This window comes from Schistocerca gregaria, chromosome X, assembly GCF_023897955.1.
Source record: "Schistocerca gregaria isolate iqSchGreg1 chromosome X, iqSchGreg1.2, whole genome shotgun sequence".
NCBI lineage: Eukaryota > Metazoa > Arthropoda > Insecta > Orthoptera > Acrididae > Schistocerca > Schistocerca gregaria.
In genome coordinates this window covers 77779579-77804985 of record NC_064931.1, presented here as the reverse complement: position 1 = coordinate 77804985, position 25407 = coordinate 77779579, and the positions used below count along the sequence as shown (strand labels likewise).

The window sequence follows — 25407 nt, the reverse complement described above, 5'->3', positions numbered from 1 at the left end:
TGATTTGACTGCTTCCAGTTGTGACTCACTGCTACTATACTCATAGGATACTACTTTTCTGCATACTGTGAAGTTTTTGTGTCCTGAGCATGTTTTTTGCCTGGGACTGAGCAACAGGGATTGTTGCTACAGGGAATTCATTCAGTTTACCAAACTGAGAGGGAGGCTTGATTGTGTAACATAATTTCCTTGACGTGGACATAGGAGATGGGAGGATGATGAGGAGAATAAGCACTCAAAACAAATAATTAATATTGAATCTTTGTACAAACTGACTTCCCTAGCTGAGGTGCTTCCCTGCTAGTCCTTTCACAGAGACAGTAATTGTCTGTCACTTTTCCATCTAGTAACTGAAACCCTTGTCTCTATATGGGATCAACAGAGCCTTGCAGCTATCTAATTCCAGCCCAGCAACATCAGCCTAACACTCTGGCTGCCTCTGTCCCCACCTGTCTTCACTGAAGCTGTTTGTTTCTCTCTGTTACTGCCTGCTATGAATCTCCACTGGACCCTCAGTCCTAGAATTTTGCTCACATTTCCCTATAGACCCCACCGCTCCCTGACATGACTTAGCATCTGAGGCTTCATTGGCTATATCACTTTTTGTGGGGGAGTTAGGAAGCTTTTCGCTCTAAGTCCACCAAGTTCATCCTAGGCCTTCCATTGAGTTCACATGGTGTATTGTTACCTCCACCACAAAACTCACTCTCTTTTTCTTTCACAGCTTAGTTCGCACTCTTGCAATTATTGCATTTGTTTCATTAGTTCTATCATCTAATTAATATTAACTGGCTAAGATTGTTGCCTCATTAATTCTGCCCCTTATCTCTATATGCCTCCTGTGTCACTCTCCTGACCCATATAGCCAGCCCAGCCTACTTCTTTTTCACAGTAGGCTGCACAAGCCAGCTCCAGTTGCCCAATACGTGCAGTCCTTCTGGCTCTTCATGCCGCACTCAAAGTTCCATCCATATGCTTACTAATTCTTAAGATTGTTCACAAGACATGTCTTTTTGGCTATGCAAGTGACAATGTACACAGTTATGCATTTTTCAACATTTAAAAGATTGGATAACTCTGCAAATTTTTCCACACTTCACTTTATTATAGACAACTGCATCAATTTCAAACTGTTAGGGTTACTATTAAAACTGTCTGCCAGATCATTACAATGCAACATGAACAACAAGGGTCCAATACAGTAAGAAATGCTTGAAATTGCTACTATTTCTTACAATGACACGTTGTGTCTCCTACCAGGAAATCATCAGTCCATTCACAAATTCTTTTGGTAGCTCATATAATCTCACTTTTCTAAGGCATTAAATACCGCATCCACATGAGTGTCTTGACCCATGGCTTTCAGGATGTCATGTGAGAAAAGTGAGAGTTGAGTATCACTTGTAATTCATGCCGGCTGGCATGGATGTCATTCTGTTCAAGACACTTCATTTGTCTGATGTCAGAATATATTCTGGGATTCATCAACACATGGGATTAGAAGGCAGTCTTGTGGATCACTTCTGCTATCCTTGTTGTTGACTGATGTGACCCATGTTTGCTTTCTATTACTGGGCACAGATTTTTGTTCAAAGAAAATATTGTATATTATAGTTAAAATGAATGCTAACTGACCTGAAAATTCTGTACAGTATTGGTTTCAGTCATAAACTGGGGCTTGTTTAATTTCAGCATTTTTTAGCTAATTTGAAGCCACTAATATTAATATCTACATCATTCATATTTTTGATGCCATGAGTAGAAAAACTGGGGCAGTAATACATAACTTACTTAATAAAGGAACACTGGAAAATGGAGTTCAGCATTTATACTGTAGTTCCCATGTCAATCAGTGAGTGTCTGGACACCAACTGTGGTGTGACAGACAAGCTGGAGAAATGACCAGACTTTCTTTAGATTTCATGACATGTCTTTTGATAAGATTCTGCTAGTATAGTTATAAAAGCTTCACATATTTCCTTTGAAGAACCAAAAGTGTTTCATTTAGCACTTCTCTTCCTGTAACCCTATTCTTTATTTTATGCTTCTGTGCTGTAATCCCTGTTTCTTTACAGTGACTGTATACCACAGTGTGTCTCCCATGTCATGAACTGTTCTGCTACATCCATATCGGTCCAGTGCGTGATCAGCTACTCTTATAAATTTGAGATTAATTCGTCTACATACCCCTACCCTGAGGAAAATATTTTGACTTCTTCTTTAAGTTATGACTTGACTGCCTCTGTACCTGGCCTACGGAACATGTAATTCTTCCTACATTTTTTGCTGCCCTTTGTACTTTAGAAATCATTGTCACTACAGCTGCCTCTTGGTCACTGATGCCAGTTTCAGTATAGACATTTTGGAGAGATCAGATTTATTTTTGTTGCCTTTAAGTGTAAAATATTTCGGATGTGAATGGGCTTCTGCCCATCGATCTAGATAGTTTTCACAGAATACATTTAGTAACATTCTGGAGGATATCTAGCCACCACCACCACTTACAGTACTGAAATTACACCAATCAATTATTGGATAATTAAAATTATTAGTGATGACAGTATCATTGGGGAACACAAATACTAGCAAACTGAGTTTTATTTCTAAAATTTACAGTAACATCTTGGGTGAGTCTGCTGGAAAGATCCAGTTACAATTTTTTACTCACCCTTGAAACTATGTCTTGCCCATACAATATCACATGCAGCATCTGTTTCTACACTTGTGAATCTCAGGTTTTTCTCTAATGCAACAAATACACCACCTCCATTTCCCATTAGAATGCCCTTTCCATATACACTTAGATTTACCGCAAATATCTAACTGCTGTCATTTTAGTCAGCTTTCTGTATCTCCTATTATAAGCTCTGTTGCTTTCTAGAGCACTTCAAATCTGGGCACTTCATTGAGAATGCTTCAGCAGTTAAATACTAAGATTTTTGTACTATTGCCTGTTGTGAGCATTACATTGGATCATACACAGAAATCTCTGGGCCTTTTACAGCTATCTTTATCTGGAGTGATCAAAGAGTCAACTAACCTAAAAAGCCCTTGTGTGCACCCCACACACAATCAGCTACATGGGTAGCAACTACTCATGTGTAGCTCACTCCTGAACCATTCAGAGACACTACAGTTTTCAACCCTACAGTTTTCAGACCTGCATCAAAAGTCTAGGAAGTGGCAGAGTAGTTTGTCATAGAACCTCTGAAGTCTCTGCTTCCAACTTTCCACTCTGCTCAGAACCAGATACCCCTAATAAATTCTTGGGAAAAAGCTGTGGATAATGAGCTGCTTTGAAATTCTCTGAGCAAAGCTTGTCTTCTCAATCTTCTCTGTCAGTTGCAGGAATGTTTAAAGTATTACTTCAAACAGTGCAAAATCCAGTTTGGAATATAAACAATATAAGGAAAAGGTAGATTGCTGCTCACTATGAAGATGACACATTGAGTTGCAGACAGGAACAACAAAAAGACACTTACACATTAGCTTTTGGTGGAAGCCTTCTTCAGAAAAGGTAACACACACATATATATTCATTCACACGAGGAAGCATAACTTGTGCACTCCAGATCACCATCTTCATCAGCTCAGAACAGAATGCAGCTGTCATGTAGAATGGAAGCAGCAGTCTGGAGAGGGTGGGGAAGGGGAAGGAATAGCAGGGTTTGGGGGGGGGGGGGTGGGGGTGGGGGGGAGAAGAGCACTATGTGGTGGGGTGTGCAGGGACTAGGCCACCAACAAGAGCAGCATCTGCGGGACAGGGACTGAGGGAGGGGAAAACAGGGTGCAAAAAGAGAGGAGCAGGGAAGGGGAAAGACAGATGGGTGCACTGGCAGAGGGTAGCACACATAGTAGGTGAGAGGCAAGAATAGGGTGGAGGTGATGAGACAGAGGGGGTGAAAACTATTGGGTTGTAATGATGACTCCCACCTGTGCAGTTGAGAAAAGCTGATGATGGAGGAGAGGGTCTATATGGCTCAGGTAGTGAAGCAGCAATTGAAATCAAACAATTATGTTCACATCCTCTTTATGTGCCACCCTTGCCAATGAACCCCCCCCCCCCAAATCCCCCCTCCACCCTCTTTCATATTCCCTCGTGCTCTTCAGTTTTGCTATCCATTCCCCTTCCCCCGTCCCCATGGCCTCCTGATGCTGTGCCTGTTGGCAGTCTAGTCCCTTCACACTTCACCAGACAGTACTCTTCTTTCCCCCCACCTGTGCCCTGTTATCACTTCCCCTTCCACATTGTTGCTTCCATTCTACATGTCAGTTGCATTCCTGTACAAGCTGCTAGAGATGGTGGCCATGTCTGTGTGAGGTGTCCTTGCTTGTGTGAATGAATTGTGTGTCTTTTATTTCTAAAAAAGGCTTTGGCTGAAAGCTAATGCATAAGTGTCTTCTCGTTGTGCCTCTCTGCAACTCAATATGTCTTTATGGTGATTAGCAATCCAACTTTTCCTTATAGTGTTGAAGCATTACTTCAGAACCCAGATGACGGGCATCATTTATTCCAAGTACGAGAGAGAGTACAGACTGCAGTTGGTTGCATCCTGGTCCCTCAATGGCTGCTGGAACAGTCACTCCAACATATTCAATTTGGCTTCCATTCATACACAGCTAGTGCAAAAGGTGATCCTTCTGATCCCTTGCTTTAGTTTCCATAGGGAATATCATTATTCACTGTAAATTCTGGTAGTTAACAGACCTGTACACTTTTTTGCTTTACTTTCTGTGGTACATGACACAGCAGGCTACCCAATAGGTGAAGTGTGTTTCATTGGCGCATTTTAAGTTTCTGCGGCAGACAGTACCTTGAACTTGTTGATTAGAGAGATGAATGTAACATCCTGGTCCCTGCCTCCTCTGTACAGTGCCCCTAGACCTGTCACCAATGCATCACTCACAGTCAAATGGAAAAGCACTGATAGATGCCCCACATGCTGCAGAGGAAACAGCATCCATTGAAGAGGGAAGTATTTGAAGTACCTTTGGTATCTCTGATGCATGATCCTGGGCAGCTCGCCCAACACCCCTATTTGAAGCAGCCGCCACTTCATCAAGAGTAGTTGGAGGAATTTCCAGCAGCTTATGAAAAGGAACCAGCTCATCCCATGCCCAACAACAGCTCTCAGAGTGGGGCTGCATTTTTACTAGTGCAGTTTGTATCTGAACACTAAATAAATAACTTTAAATTAGCCTCACTGGCATTGTTTCAGTTTCACGATCTGTTGCACTGAAAGGAATGCAAATTCCTTTCAAGACCTGAGGCAAACAACACCCAATGATATGGTTTGTGTAAATAACAAGAGAAAAATGTGGCATCAAATTTACACATTTCTTAAAGATAACTGTATGCTGTACTTTTGTTGAGGCTACATTCAATAACAGAGTTGTGTAACAATTGGTAACAATGTCAATAACAGTGCAAATGTATGACAAATGTTGTCAGTGTGCACTACTGTTGAAGGGGAAACTAAATGTGACATATCATGGCTACAATGAGCACAAAACACTACAGCAGATGAATTCATACTGTAATCATAGAACTTCAAACACTGACTGAAAAGAATCAGGTAAACGAGCAGAAAAAGTGGAAATATTACAGTAATCATGTAATTAAATGGACTGGTATAAGGTGAACTGATGTTTTGAAAATGCATAGAAGACAAAATTTTCTGAGTGCAAAACTATAGTTTTCAATATGCTATGAAATATGTTACACACAACACTCATAAGTGTCTCAAACTTCTCAAAAATCTACCTTTTTGCAACAAGGATACTGTTGCCAAATGTTTATAAGAATAGTTTACAATTGACAATGTAATATGAATTTTGCATGACTTTCGGAGATGTTCACAGATACACAATATATCATGATATATATATGCCTTGACACAGTCCGTGAAAGATTATCAGAAAAGACACAAACAATAACAATAAGAATAACAGTTGTTTCTAGATTTGAGAAATTCTAGAATCTATCTGGCATATGTGATCTCACATAAAGGAAAATCCAGGAACTGCCTTGTATACGGAAAGCCAAACATTGGTTCATATATGTAAAAAAATGTGTAGAGTCCACAGATTTTTATATAAATGAATTTGTGACACCTTCTACACTAGCATGCCAAAAATGAAAACCATGGTGTCTTTTTGAAAATCTTGGAGCACCAACAAAGCACAGCCCCTACTTGGAGTGGTTAATAATGAAATTCCACTGCTTGAGACAAAGGTACACAATTTACCTGCCACATGCTTTGATGCTCCATTATGAGAGAAGGGCACAGTCCAGAAATTTTAAAATATGGCTTCCTGCAGTATCTCGACTCTTACTAAACTTCTGAAATGTAGCTTCAGTGTGATACTATCATGCCCATGATAACAAAAGATGATTTTGTCAATCCATTTCACCTTGGATGGCCCTGCAGAATGTTAGCACTTGTGACTTTAGGGCCATCATGTACTTTATCCAGAAGTCCCATTTCAGCCACCTATAGCTTGATGCTGCTATGCTGACCACAATATCAGCCTGATTTATTGGGTGCCAAAAGCTGGCAAGTGCCTGTTGTAGTGATTTGCAGAAAAATTATATGCAACATTTGTTTCAACCTTTATTTGCTGAGAAACTATGATTAGGAACCATTACATCAAGGAGGCTACATAACCCAAGATATGCCAGCTGCTGTGGCCAAATGGTTCTAGGCACTTCAGTCTAGAACCGTGCTGCTGCTACGGTTGCAGGTTCGAATCCTGCCTTGGGCATGGATGAGTGTGATGTCCTTAGGTTAGTTAGGTTTAAGTAGTTCTAAGTCTAGGGGACTGATGGCCTCAGATGTTAAGTCCTATAGTGCTTAGAACCCTTTGAACCAGTTTTGAACGTAACCCCAGATACTGCCACTCCTTCAAGCAAACCCACCTATCTCATGTCGAAACAGCAATTCCTGGACAAATGTGAGGAGAAATGTGTAAGTAAAACTGTGTGTGTAAGTCCATTTTTTCCTACATACAGTCAAGATGTTGCTCCTTAAATATGTGGGATATGATTGATCATGAACCTGTTTCCTTACAGTCCTCAAGCAAACATTGTAGATGATTTGTGGACATGTATACAAATCATGTAGAGTGTTTGTCCCAGGTTTTTCTATTTTAACATCACTACATTGACAGGTTCTGATTGCAGTGCCTAAACTTTCAGTCAGATATCATGTACAGTGCTGTGTGCTATTCTGTATGTTATGTGGTACAAAGTTCAGTTAAGTCATAGGAATCTTTCTCAGTTTTCCAATTAGTTTCTTTTCCAGACATAATGTAAGCTTAGTTTTTCAAACTCTGTTTGGTTTATCAAATGTTAATGGTATATTTATTTCTTTTGCTGACCATCCCATCATGGTTTCCAATTGCCCTAAATACAAAAAAATCAACTATTTCTATAATTTCATTGTTAATCTTGAAAAGGCACTCAGAAATCTCAACTGAAGTCAGCAAGAGCTCTCACGCTGTGTGTGAGGTCAGCACAACAGACTTCAAATTTGAGGGAAGAACCAAGTTTTATGGCTGCCCAGGTGTGGCAACCATAATTTTGATATGGAGTAGGACGTGAACAGCCTGTGACTAACATCTGGTGGCAGGAAAACGATTAGTGAGAAATAAGTGCCAGCTAGTATAAAACAGTTACTTAGCTTTATTGACAGTGAAGAGTGTACCATAGATACAGTTCCAATTAGTGTCCAAAGAATATTGCTGATTCATGGCTGTCTGCAAAACTGCTGACTTGGGGCCAGCACTCCTGTTATATCGTGTAGCCAGAGGGTGCTGTAGGCCCCAGCTCAGCAATGATGCAACGTTTTCAGTCAGTGGCAATGCCATGCACTGCCAGCAGTCACAATGGGAAACTGTGGCAAGCGATGCGATGGCAGGGCACGCTATTGGTAGCTAGGCTAGTTCTGCAAGGTTTGCAGGAGAGCTTCTGTAAAGTTTGGAATGTAGGAGACAAGATACTGGCAGAAGTAAAGCTGTGAGGACCTGGCGTGAGTCGTACTTCGGTAGCTCAGATGGTAGAGCACTTGCCCGCGAAAGGCAAAGGTCCCGAGTTTGAGTCTCGGTCGGGCACACAGTTTTAATCTTCCAGGAAGTTTCATATCAGCACACACTCCACTGCAGAGTGAAAATCTCATTCTGGAAACATCCCCCAGGTTGTGGCTAAGTCATGTCTCCGCAGTATCCTTTCTTTCAGGAGTGCTAGTTCTGCAAGGTTTGCAGTAGAGCTTCTGTAAAGTTTGGAAGGTAGGAGACGAGATACTGGCAGAAGTAAAGCTGTGAGGACCGGGCGTGAGTCGTGCTTTGGTAGCTCAGATGGTACAGCACTTGCCCATGAAAGGCAAAGGTCTCGCGTTCGAGTTTCGGTCAGGTACACAGTTTTAATCTGCCAGGGAGTTTCTTATGGCAACATTATTACCAAATATGTCCAAATAGAACCAATGTGCTGTTATTATTTCCTTGACTTAAAAAAAAATGGTATACGTCAATCAGAGAATGAAGTATGCATATGGGATAGCAAGTCTGTCTTATACTACCATTGTGGAATGGTGTGCCAAATTCTACACTGGTCGCGGTTCGATGCAAGACACGGGTTGATCTCAAAGGCCAGCCTATCTATTGATCAAGTAGGAGATGCTTGAGCACCCACCTTATAGACCTGATCTCTCCCCATGTGATTTAACCCCTTCAGTTCCTTAAGAATAGCCTCAAAGGATTGTTGATTCTTGCCTGACACTAACCCCTTCAGTTCCTTAAGAACAGCCTCAAAGGATTGTTGATTCTTGCCTGACACGGATGTGCAGCAGGCAGGTTTGGACTTCTTCATGTGGCATTCCACTTTGTTTTACCAAGCAGGTAGCTTCAACCAGGTGTATCTGTGAGAAGGTTTCCTTAGTGCTGTTGGCAATTTTGCCTGATTGGCATATCAATTATGGACTGTACAGACTTCAGACAGAAACCTTTTGATCACCCCTTACATGTGAAATTTATGTTATAAGTTTGTTTTTCTCTGAACATGATTTATTAAGTGTTGGTGTTATAATAATAGTGTAAAAAATCCAACCAGAATTCGGATATCAACAATTTTATAAATTCTGAATTATGACACAATTTAAATATTTCATATTTCAGAAACAAAATAATCCAGCAAGTTTAATAAGATATAAAATGCATTCAGCATACTCCATCACCTAAACTTTCTGAGGAGCTATAAATTCAAAGAAGGTAGTTGCTTTTTGTAAATAAGCAAATTTGTAAGTTATTTATTTCATTAAATTACATTTCATTAATATACTGGAACTGCTAATGTGGCTTTTTAGATTTCCTCTGGAAGTTCTGGTCATTATCAAAGTATACTGAATACTATTCATACTTAAATTGCTTTGCAGTACACTGTATTAGTTTTGAACATTTGGATATGGCAAATGTGGTTGTAATCATGGTTTGCTAAAACTGCTTCTTTTCTTTTCTAACGATAATAATACAAACAAATATTATAATATTGTGCAAGTATAGATATCAATGAGTATATTCAAATTAAAAATTATATATGATGTCATCTGAGTATAAAAAATGCTAGTAAACAACCCAATCCACAGTAACAGGCAGTGTATAGTGTGATACCTGAGCAGTTGCCTCATTGAAATGATCAGTGCTCAGCCTAAAGTATTATAATCTATACAATTTCTTTTGATATGTTGGTATTTATTTATTTGTATCAAAATCATCCAACTTCAGCATGTAAGGCACATACAAATACATATACAACACTTGGTAAAGATAAATGATCACATTGTTTTATTGGCACAATTTCAGAAACAAAATAATCCAGCAAGTTTATTAAGATACTGCAAACAGTCTACAAAGGAAATGGCTTACAAATCACTCATGGGAATGGTAGAAAATAGGACTAAAGGGGATACTGAACATATACAGAGAACAGAAATACAAATGGTCACAGGTTTCTTAAACCAATGGGAGAGTGTCACAGAGATGCTGAAAAAACTAAACTTGCTGACACTTGAAGATAGATGAAATACTATCGAGAGAAAGCCTACTTCCAAAGTTTCAATAAGAAGCTTAAGTGATTACTCTATGGATATAATATAATTCCCTATGTATCACTCCTTTAGGGGTCATGAGGATAAGATTAGATTAATTAAAGTTCACAAAGGGGCATTTAAATAGTCATTGAGTCATTGGCCCCATGCTACATACATGAATGGAACAAGAAGACCTAATAACTGGTGCAATGGGACATACCCTCTGCTATGCTCCTTACAGTGTTTTGCAGAATGTGGGTGTAGATGTAGAAATAGCACCAATACAGTAACTGCTAATTTAAAATTTGAAGACAGTAATTCATTTTGCAGGGTGTAGTCTTGACTGGTATAGTTTGTTGAACTCCAGTCACAGTCACATATAAAGTAATACTACTATGGACTTTGAAGAATATAGTAAAGGAATGTTGACACATAAGATGAAGGTGTTTGTGTAATCAACTTTAGCTCATTGTTTGGCAATCACTATGTCTTAAGAGCTTGCAGACATCAAGTCAACAATGGAAATTCTTGCAGGACATAGTGTACATTGGCGTAAGTGCTCCATAGTTTGTTGAACTCCGTAGTCACAAAGTGTGATTATGTGGAATAACCTCATTTCTGTAAATTGTTTTTTGACCTTGCAACCCCTGTTCTTAGCTTGTTCAGTTTTCCACAAGAGCCATTATTCATAAAAACCAGCAGATAAATTTTCCAAAGTTGTAATCCAATGTTTTTCAGACCTCATATTCCTGATAGATAATTGATAACACATCTTTTGGCGAGCATTGTCTGTTAGCCTTATGAAACTTTCCCTGGATGTCAGTCTTGAAGGAGTAGAATGGTGACTGTATAATGGGTGTTTATCAGAGGTGGATATTGTATACCTTTGTCTGCCTGCAACTACTTCACATTGATGTCTGCAGTGAGTTCTAACTAAATGGCTGACTTTATCTGATGATGTAGGTTCAGACATCTGATAACAAGCCTAAATGACTCATTAAGAATGATATCCTCTTGTTTAGCATGTTCAGGATTGTACCTTTAGTACCCCACCAGTGGACATCCCAATGGAGTCAAATGAGTTGGTCTGAGTGGTTCTGTGGAATAGTGCAGAAGCCTGCCATGGGTTTGCACATAGTGCCTAGTATGGGCAGACCCACTGGTAGAGGTAGGTGACAGTAAGCCAAGCTGGCTAGAGCTGACACCAAGTTCAGCTACTGCAGATCCCACCTTGTGCATCATGTTGAGTGTTGTTACTGAGAGGTCAGTCAACAGCTGCCCACACTTGGTGTGTGCTGAGCTATTCCTGTGCCCATCTCTATGAGGGTTAAGATTTTGTGCTTCCCATAGACTGACTCACATGGTGAGTTGTTGTTTCCTGTCATGAGGTTCTGTTCGAAGCTGTCATTGGCCCGTGAAGTGCCCATGATGAAAGTGTAGTGAAGCAGTGTTGCCACACCAGTGCAGACCCTAAAATACCCAATAGGACTAACATATTTACCTGCTGTGGGACGAAACGTAAAGCTGTAGTCTTCATTGCTTTTGGTGCTGCACCCCAGGATGTTCCCATAATTTTGTGCAGTTTATTGTTTCTTGCAATTCCTTTTCTTTTACATTCAAACACTGCTGCCTGAAAGTCAATGTACAGTCAATAGCGATGCCACGATATGTGTGTGAGAAACTGTGTTCCAGCTGCACTGCTCTCTAAGCACTCAGAGATTTTGGAAGACATGTCTGTTACTCAGATGGAATGTTCACACTTATGCCTTGGTTGGATTTGGCTTTCACAGGTTCTTACATTGGCATTTATCTAACTTCTCCAACACAGTGTTTAGATTTGTTTCCACCTGTTTAAAGGTGTCATGGTGAGAAGGGAGGATGAGATTATCAACATAGATGTAAGTTCATTTGTTATTATGCTGGGGTTGATCATTGATATAAATATTAAAATAACAGATAAGCCAAAACATTGCCCTATGGTAATCCATTGAGTGTGCAGACCTTTAAATTGTATGGTAAACCTTCTATTTTGAAAGAGATCTTGACTCATTCATGTAAGGTTGTAATCTTTAGCTATTCCATGTACATTTTCCAGGAGCAGTTGACGGTTGTTTGTGTTGCAAGGTACTGTTAGATCAATAAATGCTATCCTAGTGACCTTTCTTGTCTCAAAGTCATTTAGATTTGATACCTGTGGTGTACAGTCATTACCCAGACTAAATCCAGCATGCTGTGGGATTAAGAAGGGTTCAGCTGCATCTAAGAGTCCATTATGGGTCATTAGTTCAAAAATCTTGCAGATATTGCAGATGTGATGTAGAGGAGACATTAATCTGTAACTACTTGTTTCTTCAACACACTTGCCAAGTTTCAGAATGGCAACTACATAAAACTTTCGTAACTGAGACAAATGTTGAAGACACATAGGAGCTATAATATGTTTTTGAACCAAAATGTTTTATTTGTTTGACTCTTGTGTCATCTAATCCAGCAGCTTTACCACTTTTAGCACCTGATATTGCCCTCTTCAGTTCTTCTTGGGCTAATGGTTTAGAAAGATCACTCAGTTCCTCCTCCAGAGGTCTACATATTTTAGTTGAAGACTTATGCATATGACTGTCTCATTTACCATTTTTAAGCAAAGTAATAGCAATCTGATCAGCAGAAATGTTGGTGTGTACAAATTTCTTAGCCGGACCATTATTTTATCTCTTCAGCAGTCCCTATGTTTTTTTACTGCTTCTGGGTATCTCGAGTTCTTCCATTAGCTCTATTCACTTCTCTAACTTGACCTTAGTGACTAAGTTTGTTAAGGTGTTGGTCACCTATAATTGTTTCCTTGAAAGGTTTAAGATACTCCAAGCACAAGGCAACAGCTTAAGAAGTCCCTATATATAACGGATTTTGCAAACTCAAGAATACGCATGTGTGAATATCTCTGTATTATTTCAACAAGTTAATCATGGGACTCAGGTGTGGGGTCTAGTTCAATTATCTTCTGATCCAATATGACTTTCAGTTTCTCCTCATTAGTCATTCTGAAGTTAAACCTTAGGTACAATGGTGCTACCTGTGGTCTGTTTCCAATATACATGGACATATTATTGCCTGATGTTGGGTATTTGGGATGGAAGTGCATATGGACTTATCATATTGTTCAGCAATATTATCATCACCAAATTAAAGGTCAGGATTGTAGTTGCACATCTGTCTGCTGCAAATTTAACAATGCAGATCGTTTGTTGCCATGAATTAATGTTAATTAATAGGCATCTGCCCAATGGCGAACATGTTCACAGTTTTCATTGTCATCATTATAATCCCATACAGTACTATGACTGTTGAAATTTTCATTTAAGGACCTATCTTTTCCTGTATGAAAGTGCTCAGGCTCATCAAAACCGAATATGTTACCTGGAGATTTTTATAAAGAGGAAATAACACAAAGTTCAACAGTGGTGATCTGTAAGTTGTTTCCTTCTCTGACATCAGTGAGTATAATCTTAATATCCGGTTGTGGGAACACTGAACTCCTGCATTGTCAACAGGAGCTCTCAGCAATGAGAGACAAACCAATGATCCCGGGGCATAGTTAACAGTTTTCTCTGTGTGTGTCTTGGATACACATGACATCACATTTCTGATCGAGGCATAGCTGCTTCAACAAACCTGCTTTGCTTGGAGGTGAGCCTTCTGTTGTGATTTTGACCCTGACAAAGGCTGAAGTTTAACTGGAAGATTATCTTTCATTACAGCGGATGTTTTTGTATTGAAAGAGTCAGTTGGTAATTTTATAGAATTTTGGCCATTGCACAGAGGATTCCCAGTTGCAAGTAAATATTGCAACCTTCTGGGAAATTCTATTTGTGCCCTCATCTATGGTTGTTATAAACTGTTATAGTATTTTTGTAATTGATTTTCAGGCCTACATTCAATCTTGATCTGTCAAACCCTTACATTCAGTTTTCACATTTATCTACAGCAGGAGCAGTCTTCAGCAAGATGAAGGTTCAGGAATATTCCATTACAACAGTTTGTCTTTTCAATTCCTCGCTTCAGGGATCCAAAAACTACTTCTGGGGTTTCTGAGAACTTTTTTGGTGACATAGACTCTCTCTGACAAATTCCTTTTTCAATTCTGAATTTTGTACTATTGTATCCACATCCTCAACTGAGGATGACACGGCACTTGGATGGTCCCAATTTGCCACTTGTGGCCTGAAGGCAAAGTGCTCTTGATAAAGTGTGTTGGAAGTGGCAGTGATCATACCTGCATTTTTTAGCATGCTAATGTAGGTTGAATCAGTGTCCTTTTTCTTGAAAGGTGTTAGTACAGATTTTGTTGAACTTGAGTTTAAGGCTTTCTCATACTCTCTGAATCCCCAGAAAAAACTGTTAATACTTGGTCTTTGTGCTAAATCTGACAAAAAAAGGGACCGTAACATACAGGAAAGCCCAGGAAAGGACCACTCTCTGAAAGGTTGTGAATGCAATCAAGATGTCAAGAGGTAGATTGCACACTGTGTGCAATAATGGAAATAATCAATTACCCGCTCTCACGCTATTAGCTTACAAGAAATGCATGTGTAATATGAAAAAATCTCAATTGTGAGACATTCACAAGGTACATGAATAATGAATAAACTATTTTTAATCAAATTAAAGATACAGTTGCCATAATACACTCATGCTTCATAATTACAATCTCTAATTTTTGTTGTAAGGATCTTTACATGCGAAGCTGTCAGTAAGCATGACATGTTTTTCTCAGTTCCGCCCACACCAAGTGATCTACGAGTTACTTCCAGAAGCATTTCAAGCATTCTGCTTCATTGGAACATTTCTTTGGAAATTAATAACATTATTCAAGGTAAGTAAAATCACACAGTTTTATTAAAATGTATCTAAACCAGAAGTACTTATAACTAGTTTTTGCAGTGAAGATTTCTCTCTGACACACAACTAACAAACTTAAATCAGACTAAAAAAATGTTACATATTGAATTGGTTATGATAAGCATTATGATGCTCTTTACTTATGAAAACTAAGATTATTAATTATTTACAGTATTTATTAATCTTGTTCACTGGGGTTTTTGTATATTGAAAGCATACATTAGAAGATGTGTTGTAAGAACTTGCATAATAAACAACACTTGCTATAGTGTTGAGGACTTATGACAAAAAAGTCTAAACAAAGTGGTAAATGAATGCAAAGGGAGAGTGGTGGTGTGAGGTGTCAGAAGTTTCACCAAACTAGACCATACTTACAAATGTTGCTGCAGTTAAATTCAAATATCTGATGAAAGAATTATTTATTCCTCTAATTTACAAATAATGACACAGGTTTTTACATGGTGGCCTACAGGAAGCAGACTTTTTTGACTAGTATACTATTGTCAGTGTTGGGATAGAGATGCATGCCATCTCTATCATATATCTATCATATGTCATTCATGTTGAGACTGAACACCATTCCATTAGCAATAGAACAGTGAACTGTAGAATGTTGCATGTTCACATACAGATCCTTTGTCATAAATGCTGTGTGCTCTTGAGCCAACATGGCATATATTTCATCTTCATTTTAATTACACAGCTCACAACCACAATATGATACTATGATGGGCTACAGCTTTCAGACCAATAGGCAACATTCTTAAAAAGAAGCTGGAATGTCCTGGTAAAGAAGTAGGGACTTAAAAGCATTGCCATTGTGACAGAGGCAATCATCAGATGTCTCAGGTGATCCAACACCAACATACACACTGTGTACAGATGAACCATGAGTCTGTGAGAAACATGTCACATTAGGATATATACACTGAGGTGACAGAAGTTGTGGGATACCTCCTAATATTGTGTCAGACTCCTTTTGCCCAGTATAGTGCAGCAACTCAATGTGGCATGGACTCTGTAAGTTGTAGGAAGTCTCCTGCAGAAATATTGAGCCATGCTCCCTCTATAGCTGATCATTATTGTGAAAGTGTTGCACGTGCAGGATTTTGTACACAACGGACCTCTTTGTTATGTTTCCAAAATGATGGAGCACAGCAATCAGTCATCCTTTCCTTTCAGCCCCCCCCCCCCCCTGCAAGTTCAGAGATAAGAATAGGCCAGCAGTATTCCTGCCTGTTGTGATAAGAATAGGCCAGCAGTATTCCTGCCTGTTGTGATAAGAATAGGCCTGCAGTATTCCTGCCTGTTGTAGGGTGTGACTAAAAGGAGTCTCACACATTTTGGCTTTTATGTGATGGTTCCCTCTTGGATTTGACCTCCATCTTTCAAAATTCTTCTGAAGAGTGAGCCAACTGGGGAAGGGTGCCGTACATGGTGCATTGGGTTAATCGTGCATTGAGACCTTTAGCCAGCTTTCTCATCATCGCATTGCAGTCCCGCTCATTCTCCATCTCTTGGGTGAGGATACATTCCTGGGTGTGATTTCCACCATGCACTGTGCAGTGTTGCTTTCTGCAGAGACGACGACCACGGACTTCCTTGCACCTAATATCCAGCACAGTAGCCAGTCGGTTGTGATGGGGCCACCATGTACAATGTTGGCTGTAGCCCCCTGACAACACAGGGATCGCCCTGCTGATGCTTGTGTCATTAACTCCCCACATATGCCAAAAAGTAGATGCATATCACCCTGGAGCATCAGGACTCCTGGCAGTGGCCATCCTGCCAGGTGGCTCTTGCTGAGGCTGGGTGGCACCCGTGGGGAGGGCACTTGGTTGGAGTGGGTGGCATCAGGGCGGATGACCTGCAATGAAGCGTGTTACATCATTTCTTGCTGGTGGCCAGCCACCAGCAGTCTCTAAATGTTCTCGGGCTCAATTCAATGCTCAGAATATGATCCCAAATCGTTCCCCTCCCTGGTCACACCGTGGGAGGAGTGAAAGGCCCAGGACGGCAGCGACACTTATTCACCCTGTTTCCTAGTTTGTATGAGAGGAGATGGGGAGTCTTGCATGTCAACGAAGCCTCAGTTCTTTGTAGAGCATTTAGAGGACAAGTTTAGAGAGATGGAGGCCTTGTCCAAAATGCACTCTGGGTCAGTATTGACAAAAATACGTCCTCTGCCCAGTCACGAAGGTTACTTGCTTGTGACAATTAGGAGATGTTTCAGTCACCATCACACCCCATAAGAGTTTAAATATCATCCAGGGTATTATTTTCCATAAGAACCTTCTTTTGCAGTCTGATGACGAGCTGAGCGCCTATTTAGAGTGTAGAGGTGTTCATTTTGTCCAGCACATTAATCGGGTTCCGAAGGATAATCACATTACTACCAGTGCATTCATCTTGGACTTCGAGGGTGATACATACCAGAGAAGGTCAAGGTGATGGTCTGCTTCTGTGATGTCAAGCCCTATATCGCTCCCCCGACGTGGTGGTTTAAGCTGTACTTCCAGCCTCACATGTTGAAATTGCAGACGCCCATCACATCCCAATACTCCATGTGCCCCGCCTGCCATCTGTGTCAACTGCAGAGAGCATCATTCACCTTGCTCGCCAGACTGCAGGATCTTACAGAAAGAGCGGAAAAATCATGGAATATAAGACCCTGGACCGACTGACCTATACTGAGGCTATGAGGAAATACGAATGACTCCGTCCTGCGCGAATGACTTCCTCATATGCTGCCGTTATGACAAACATGATAGCCCCATCAGTTCAGCGAATTCAAACCGGCTCCCTGAGCTGTACGACTCCACATGCCCCCTTAACCGTGGGGGACACTACCCACCATGTTGCTCCTGCGCCACCTACCTTGGGAGCAATACCCCCCCCCCCCCTTCTACCGCCGTCCCATCGGGGACGTCTGTCCCTGCTTCTAAGCCAGAGAAGTGTCCAACTTCTTTGGCTCCTCTCGCTCACAAGGGGTCCCTTGGGCCCTTTCCTTCCCAGGATTCCACAAGTGGGAAGAATGACATTCGACAGTGGCATAAGTGCCCACAAGCAGCTGGTTGTAGGGCTTCACAATCCTCCTCCTTCCTGGAGACTGAATCAGTGAAGGCCTACTGGCCGGTGAAACCCAAGAAGCAGTGAGAAAAGTCCAAGAAGAAGACCTCTAAGGCCAAGGAACTTGTGATGGCAACCACCCCACCACAACCTACAGGCACTGCATCTGAGGACAAGGTAGAGATTCTGGTGTCCGCTGAGCACCTAGATTGTGGTGGACCCTCAGACTCAATGGATGTCACTCGCACAGGTACTCAATCGGTGGCAGCAGGTGACCCAGCAGCGTAATCTGCATCCTTGGTCCCTTCACACCTTTCTTGGCAATGAACAATGCCATCCTCCAGTGGAACTGCAGCGGTTTTTTCCACCGTCTTGCTGACCTCTGACTACTTCACTCTTTCCTCTGCATTGCTCTTCAGGAAACTTTGTTTTCGGCGATGCAAACCCCTTCCCTCCATGGCTATCGGGGTTATTATAAGAACTGGGCAGCATATGATAGAGTGTCTGGTGGAGTCTGCATCTATGTCCATTCTCTTTACAGTGAGTGTGTCCCTCTACAAACACCTTTAGAGGCTGTTGCTGTTTGGGTGTGGACGCCTCAGGGTGTTACTGTCTGGAGTCTCTATCTTCCACTGGATGGTGATGCCCCACAGCATGTCTTGGCTGCACTGATAGCGCAACTGCCGCCACCTTTTCTGTTACTGGGTGACTCCAACGCCCATAACCCTCTGTGAGGTAGACCAGTGACAACAGGCCAAAGCAGCACTGTTGAACAAGTGTTGGCACAGCTCAATTCTCTTTTAAATAATGGTGCCTTCACATATTTCAGTGTGGCGCATGGCACAAACTCAGCCATCGACCTTTCGATCTGCAGCCCTAGCCTATTACCATCTGTCCAATGGAGTATGCATGACAACTTGTGCAGTAGTGACCTCTTTCTGATCTTTCTGTCACTGCCACAGCATCGCACTTCTGGGCACCCCTGTCAATGGGCTATGAATAAGGCTGACTGGGACTTGTTCACCTCCATTGCCACTATTGGGCCTCTTTCCACTGACACCATTGATGTGGTGGTTCACTCGGTCGCCACCAGCATCATTACTGAGGCAGAATCTTCCATTCCCTGTTCTTCTGGCTCCCCTCAGTGGCGGACTGTGCCTTGGTGGTCACCCTAGATTGCTGAGGCGATTAAAGATCGCAGGCGGGCCCTCCAGCGTCACAAGCAGCATCCCTCATTGGAACAACTCATCGCCTTTAAACGGCTCCGTGTGTGAGTCTGACGCTTCATTCGCCAATGCAAGCAGGAGTGCTGGGAATGGTGCGTCTCCACCTTTGGCCTCTGTACCTCTCCATTGCAGGTTTGGGCAAAGATTAAGCGTCTCTATTGCTATTGGACCCCATCAGTGTACCTGCGCTTTCACTGAAAGGAGCGACCTGTACTGACTCTGACACAATTTCAAACCACTTAACAGAGTATTTTACTCAGAGTTCTGCTTCTGCAAATTACCCGCTGGCTTTCTGCTCCCTGAAAGAGTGGTTGAAACGTCGGAGTTTTTCATTTTAACATGCGCCACCCTGAATCGTACAATGCTCCATTTAGTGAGTGGGAATTCCAAAGTGCCCTAGCTGCTTGCCCTGATATGGCTCCCGGGCCAGATCACATCCACTGTCAGATGCTCAAACACCTTTTGGTGGACTGCCAGCGATGCCTCCTAGACCTTTTCAACCAAATCTGTGTTGAGGGTGAGTTCCCATCAGAGTGGTGGGAAAGCATCATAGTCCCTATGTTGAAACACGGCAAGAACCTCCTGGAGGTAGACAGCTACCACCCCATTAGCCTCAACCACATTCTTTGCAAGTTGCTCAAACACATGGTGAGCCGGAGGTTGAGTTGGATACTTGAGTCTCGGGGCCTTCTGGCTCCGTCTCTGGGTGGGTTCTGTAAGAGCTGCTCTGCTGTCAATAATCTGGTGTGCCTGGAGTCTGCCATCCGTATGGCCTTTGCCCACCATCAGCATCTGGTTGCCGTCTTTTTGACATGTGGAAGATGTACAATATGACATGGTGACATCACATCCTCTCCACGCTTCATGGTTGGGAGTCTTCACGGTCCGCTCCCTATTTTCATACAAAATTTTCTGTCACTTCGTTCCTTCTGCATGCAAGTTGCGGCCTCCAATAGTTCCTCCCAAGTCCTGGAGAATGTGGTCCCGTTAGGCTCTGTCTTGAGTGCCTGCCTCTTTTTAGATGCTATCAATGGGCTCGCTGCAGCTGTGGGAACATCTGTATCACCTTCTTTGTATGCTGATGACTTTTGCCTGTACTATGGCTCCATTGGCATTTCAGTTGCTGAATGGTAGCTACAGGGTGCTATCCCAGTTTTGGGCCGTATCGTGCAGCTTCCAATTTTTGGTTGCCAAGACTTGTGTCATGCATGTTTGCCAGCGTCGCACTGTTCACCCTGAGTCATGTCTTTATCTTGATGGCATACCTCTTGCTGTGGAGGAGATGCTTCAGTTTTTGGGTTTGCATTTCGATGCCTGGTTGATTTGGCTCCTTCATATTCGGCAGCTTAAACAAATATGCTGGCGGCATCTTAACGCTCTATGTTGCTTGAGTCACACCAGCTGGGGTGTCACTCAGTCTACCCGTCTATGGCTGTACCAGGTGTTAATTCAGTCATGTCTTGATTGTGGTAGCCTGGCTTACAGTTCGGCATCACCTTCTGTGTTGCAGTTGCTCTTTCACGGCAGGATTCAACTCTCCACTCGAGCTTTCTGCAGAAGCCCTGTCAGCAGCACCCTTGTGGAGGCTGGTGTCCCTCCATTGCAGATCCGGGGCCATCAAATGCTTGCCACTCATGCTGCACAAGTTTGCAGCTTGCCTGGGCATCCCAATTAGCGTCTGCTGTTCCCCAACTCGGTCGTCCATCTTCCGGATGGCGGCCCCGGCCAGGGTGTACGATCGCGGTTTGCATCAGGGTACTTCTCTCTGGGCTTGAGGTTTTCCCTCTTCTGCCTCTTTTGTGGGCTCCTCTATGTCAACCCCCGTGGTGTGTGCCCGCCCATGCCTTTGGTTCGATCTGGCACAGGGCCTGAAGGACTCAGTCCCTCCTGAGGCCCTCTGCTATCTCCTTCTTTCAATACTTGTCGCGTTTCAAGGATCTGACGTGCTCTATACCAATGGTGCAATCGTTGCTGGTCGCATCGGTTATTCTCTTACTCTGGGGGATCATTATGAACAATGCTCATTGCCGGCTGGCTGCAGTGTTTTCACTGCAGAGCTGGTTACTATCTCTCGCACCCTAGAGCATATCTGCTCCTGCTTAGCTGAGTCCTTCGTTATCTGTAGTGACTCCCTGAGCGGTTTATGAGCTATCAATCAGTCTTTTCCTCACTCTCATCTGGTGATGGCTATCCAGGAGACCATTTATACTCTTGCGGCCACTTTGTGGACTTTGTGTGGACCCTAGGTCATGTCGGCATCCCAGGAAATGAACATGTTGACATGCTGGCCAAACAGGCTGTCGCTGCACCAGCCTTGGAGATTCTCCTTTTGGAGATTGACCTCAGGTCATTTTTACAGCAGAAGGTACTTGGCACCTGGGGTGAAGAATGTTGCACCCTGCCTTCACCCAACAAACTTCAGGCCACCAAGGAGACTACCGGTGCGTGGCGATGCTCCTTGCGGGTCTCTCGCAAGGACTCAGTTGCCCTTTGCTGGCTGCTGTGAGGACCCACCTTTTTGTCACTGCGGGTCAGCTTTGACGGTGGTCCACATCTTGTTGGACTGCCTGCTTTTAACTCCACTCAGGCAGATATTTGCGCTCCCTGATGCGCTTCCCGAACTTTTATCAGATGATGTTGCAATGGTAGACTTAGTTTTGAGTTTTATTCATGCAGGGAGTTTTTATCACTTCATTTTAGTGTTTGTCTTTTTTGTGTTGAGTCTGACCTTTGGACTACGATTTTCGACTGGGGCTTGTAGTGCATTTCTTGGTAGTTGGCTTTACCTTTTTTGTTTCTATGGTCAGCCAACCACTGTCACACTCTGTGTGATTTTAATTCCTTTTGTCTGGTTTCTGTCTGTGTCTTTCTTGTCCTGTGTCATCTCTTCTCATCTCCATTCTTTGTCGGTGTTTAAAGTTCGTGAAAAAAGGGACCGATAGCCCTAGTAGTCTTGTCCCTTCAATCCCACAAACCAACCAACCAACCTTCCAGGCCTTATTAAAGAAAATCTAGATTCTGGCTAGTGCCTAGGCATTAGCATTGCACTATTTCATATTTTCAACACATGTTCTAGGACATCAGTCCCCTGTTTTCAGGGTTCTGTCACAGTTCATTCAGTCTTGAATGAACTGTGACAGAAGGCCAAACAACAGGGGACTGATGTACTAGGAGACATATTGGAACTATGAAACAGAGCATTGATAATGGCTAGTCACTAGCTAAAATCTAGATTTCCTTTAATAAAACCTGAAAGGAAAGGACAACTGACTGCTGTGTTCCATCATTTTGAAAGTCGTATCACATTCATTGAGTGCATTCCACAATCCTAATGGAAAGCAACTTAATCTTGATTATATCCCATAAATGTTCAGTGGGATTCATGTTGGGCAGTCTAGGTGACCAAAAAATGTGCATGAACTGTCCAAAATGTTTTTCAAACCAAACATGAACAATCGTGACCCAGTGACATAGCACATTGTCACCCAAAAAAATTTTGTTATTGTTTGGGATCATGAAGTCCATGAATGGCTGGAGATGTTCTCCAAGTAACTGAACATAACCACTTCCAGTCAATGATCAGTTCAGTTGGACCAGGGAATCCAGTCCATTCCATGTAAATATAGCCCACACCACTATGAAGACACCACCAGCTTGCACCGTGCCTTGTTGACAGTTTGGGTCCATGGCTTCACCCCACTTGAACCCTACCATCAGCTCTTACCAATTGAAAGTGCTGAAATTGGGACTCATCTGACCAGGCCACAGTTTTCCAGTCATCTGGAGTACAACCAATATGGAGACGATCTCAAGATAGGAACTGCAGGGATGTCATGCTGTTAGCAAAGGTATTCGCATCAGTTGTCTGCTGTCATAGTCTCTTAACACCAAATTTCACTGCACTGTGGTAGAAGATACATTCATCATACTTCTCTAATCAATTTCTGTGCTTATTTCATGCAGGTTTGCTTGTCTGTTAGCACAGACATCTTTACATAAACACATTGGCCCCTACGTTGTCTGTGGTGAGAGGTAATGCCTGAACTTTGGTTACCACAGCACACTCTTGACAATATGGATCATGGAAAACTGAATTTCCTAATTATTTTGAAAATAGAATGTCCCATGTATCTAACACCAACTACCACTTCACGTTCAAAGTCTGTTAATTTCTGTCATGCTGCCATAATCATGTCAGATACCTGTTCACATAAATCACCTGAGTACGAATGACAGCTTTTTCAATGTAATGGCCTTTTACACTTCATGTGTGCAATACTAGTCAAAGAGGATTTTACAACTTTGAAATGATATAGAAATTTATTGAGGTAGCTTACAGTATTGGTAGATCTGCCATTCTTCAGCAAACAACTTCAAGTTTGATTCGCATGGTGCATCAGTACCACATTGTGCAACCAGGAGTGCCAGCTTAGTGCACAATTAAAAGGTTGCTTTCACTGGAGCAGAGCATGCTTGCTCTGTGTTTTGATTTCATAAAATGAACTCTTCAACAACTTTTCAGTGTAAATTTTGCACGGAATATGCTAAATAATCTCCAGGCAGGCGTATAATTTTTTCTTGGCACAAGAACTTTATTGAGATGGGTTGTTCACTGTGACATGTAGGGTCAGAGATGCGAAGGGCCAATTGCATGGCCACCTCAGTCACAGCCACTTCACATCTCTGGATTTCTTTCTAGGGGGATTCGTTGAAGACTGTGTGTATGTACCTCCAAAACCTAATAATTTAGCTAACCTAAACAATCAAATCTACAGTGCTGTTGCACAAGTTAACCCTATTTGCTGCAATGGGTGTGGTAAGAAATTGATTACTGGTGGGATGTTTGGTACATCATGAGTGGTGTAGTCACACCAGACCAAAATGACATTTGACATTTTTATGTGAAATTTGAGATTTTTTCCTCCAAAGTGAGACATCTACCAATTCTGTAAGTTATCTCAATGACACATGTAGGTGTTGGAAACATGCAGCAGTCCTCAATAGTTAGGCCTAAGTCATTTCAAAGTGTAACAGAAAAAAAAGGTTCTGCTGCTAGGTAGTTCACATGGTAGAGGTGTGGACCAGCAGTTGCAGGAAGTGGTGGGGAGTGAGTACCATGTCGCCAGCATTGTGAAGCCTAGTGCAGGGTTGGCTCAGGTGACTGAGAGCATAGGGGAGTTATGTAGGAATTTTATGGAGGAGGATCAGGTAGTTATAGTCTGTGAATCAGGGAATAGTCTTGATACGGATGAGGAATATGATGCAGGTGGTGACCTGGTAATGATAGTTACCCAAACTGGTGACACTAATGTGCATTTCATGCAATTATTTCAGCATCATGATCGGCCTCATCTTAATGTGACTGTTAGGTGTGTTAACATGGGGCTGGAGAAGGCACTGATGGTAGAGGACATGGGTCACATTGCAGTGGTGCCAGTTGAGTCTATTAGTAGATCAGATTTCACTTGGCATGGCCTGCACCTCAGTAGGTATAGGAAAGGGAGGATGGCAAAGCTTATAGGTGAAAATGTTGTGCATGGTGGTGGGATCACTCACGGAAAAATTCCTGTAGTATTTGATGTTAGAGCTGCACCTTTTTTAGATTGGAGTCAGTTGACAGGTTTTCCTGCTTAAAGGCAGTCCCTCTAACTAAGGAATTACCTTCAGAGGACATCATGTTTTCAAGTAGAGAAGGTAATATCATATTTCATCAAAATATAAGAGGTATTAGAGATAAAGTTAGTGAACTGCTTATAGATGTTGACTCTGAAATTATTGGTATATTGGAGCACCACTTAAATAATTTGACAATTCAGAGGCTTTCTTTACCAGAATACCGATTAGTTGTCTATTTTTCAAGGAGTTCCTTATGGAGTGGTGGAATGGTCATGTATGTAAAAAACAGTATTCTGTTTGAGTCCATAGACATATCATGGCACTGCACTGAACAGATATTTGAATGTTGGCATTTGAATTTAGTGAACCTAAACTTCTAATTGTTGTTATTTATAGGTCCCCTAACTCTGACTTAAGAGCATTTCTGCTCAGGCTAGATAGGGTTCTTGATTCACTTTATAGGAAGTACCAGAAATTAGTTACATACATAAACAGTATTTTTATTCATTCTTCATTAC

At 42.0% G+C, this 25407-nt stretch overlaps 1 protein-coding gene across 1 annotated transcript in view; it reads left to right on the top strand.

Moving 5' to 3' along the window:
* The window catches only part of LOC126298390 (Down syndrome cell adhesion molecule-like protein Dscam2), a 206124-nt gene that overhangs the window by 108877 nt on the left and 71840 nt on the right, over positions 1–25407 (top strand). The window contains exon 11 of the mRNA XM_049989697.1: positions 14854–14952. Within this exon, the coding sequence (XP_049845654.1) occupies positions 14854–14952 (99 nt within the window). The remainder of the gene's footprint in view (positions 1–14853; positions 14953–25407) is intronic.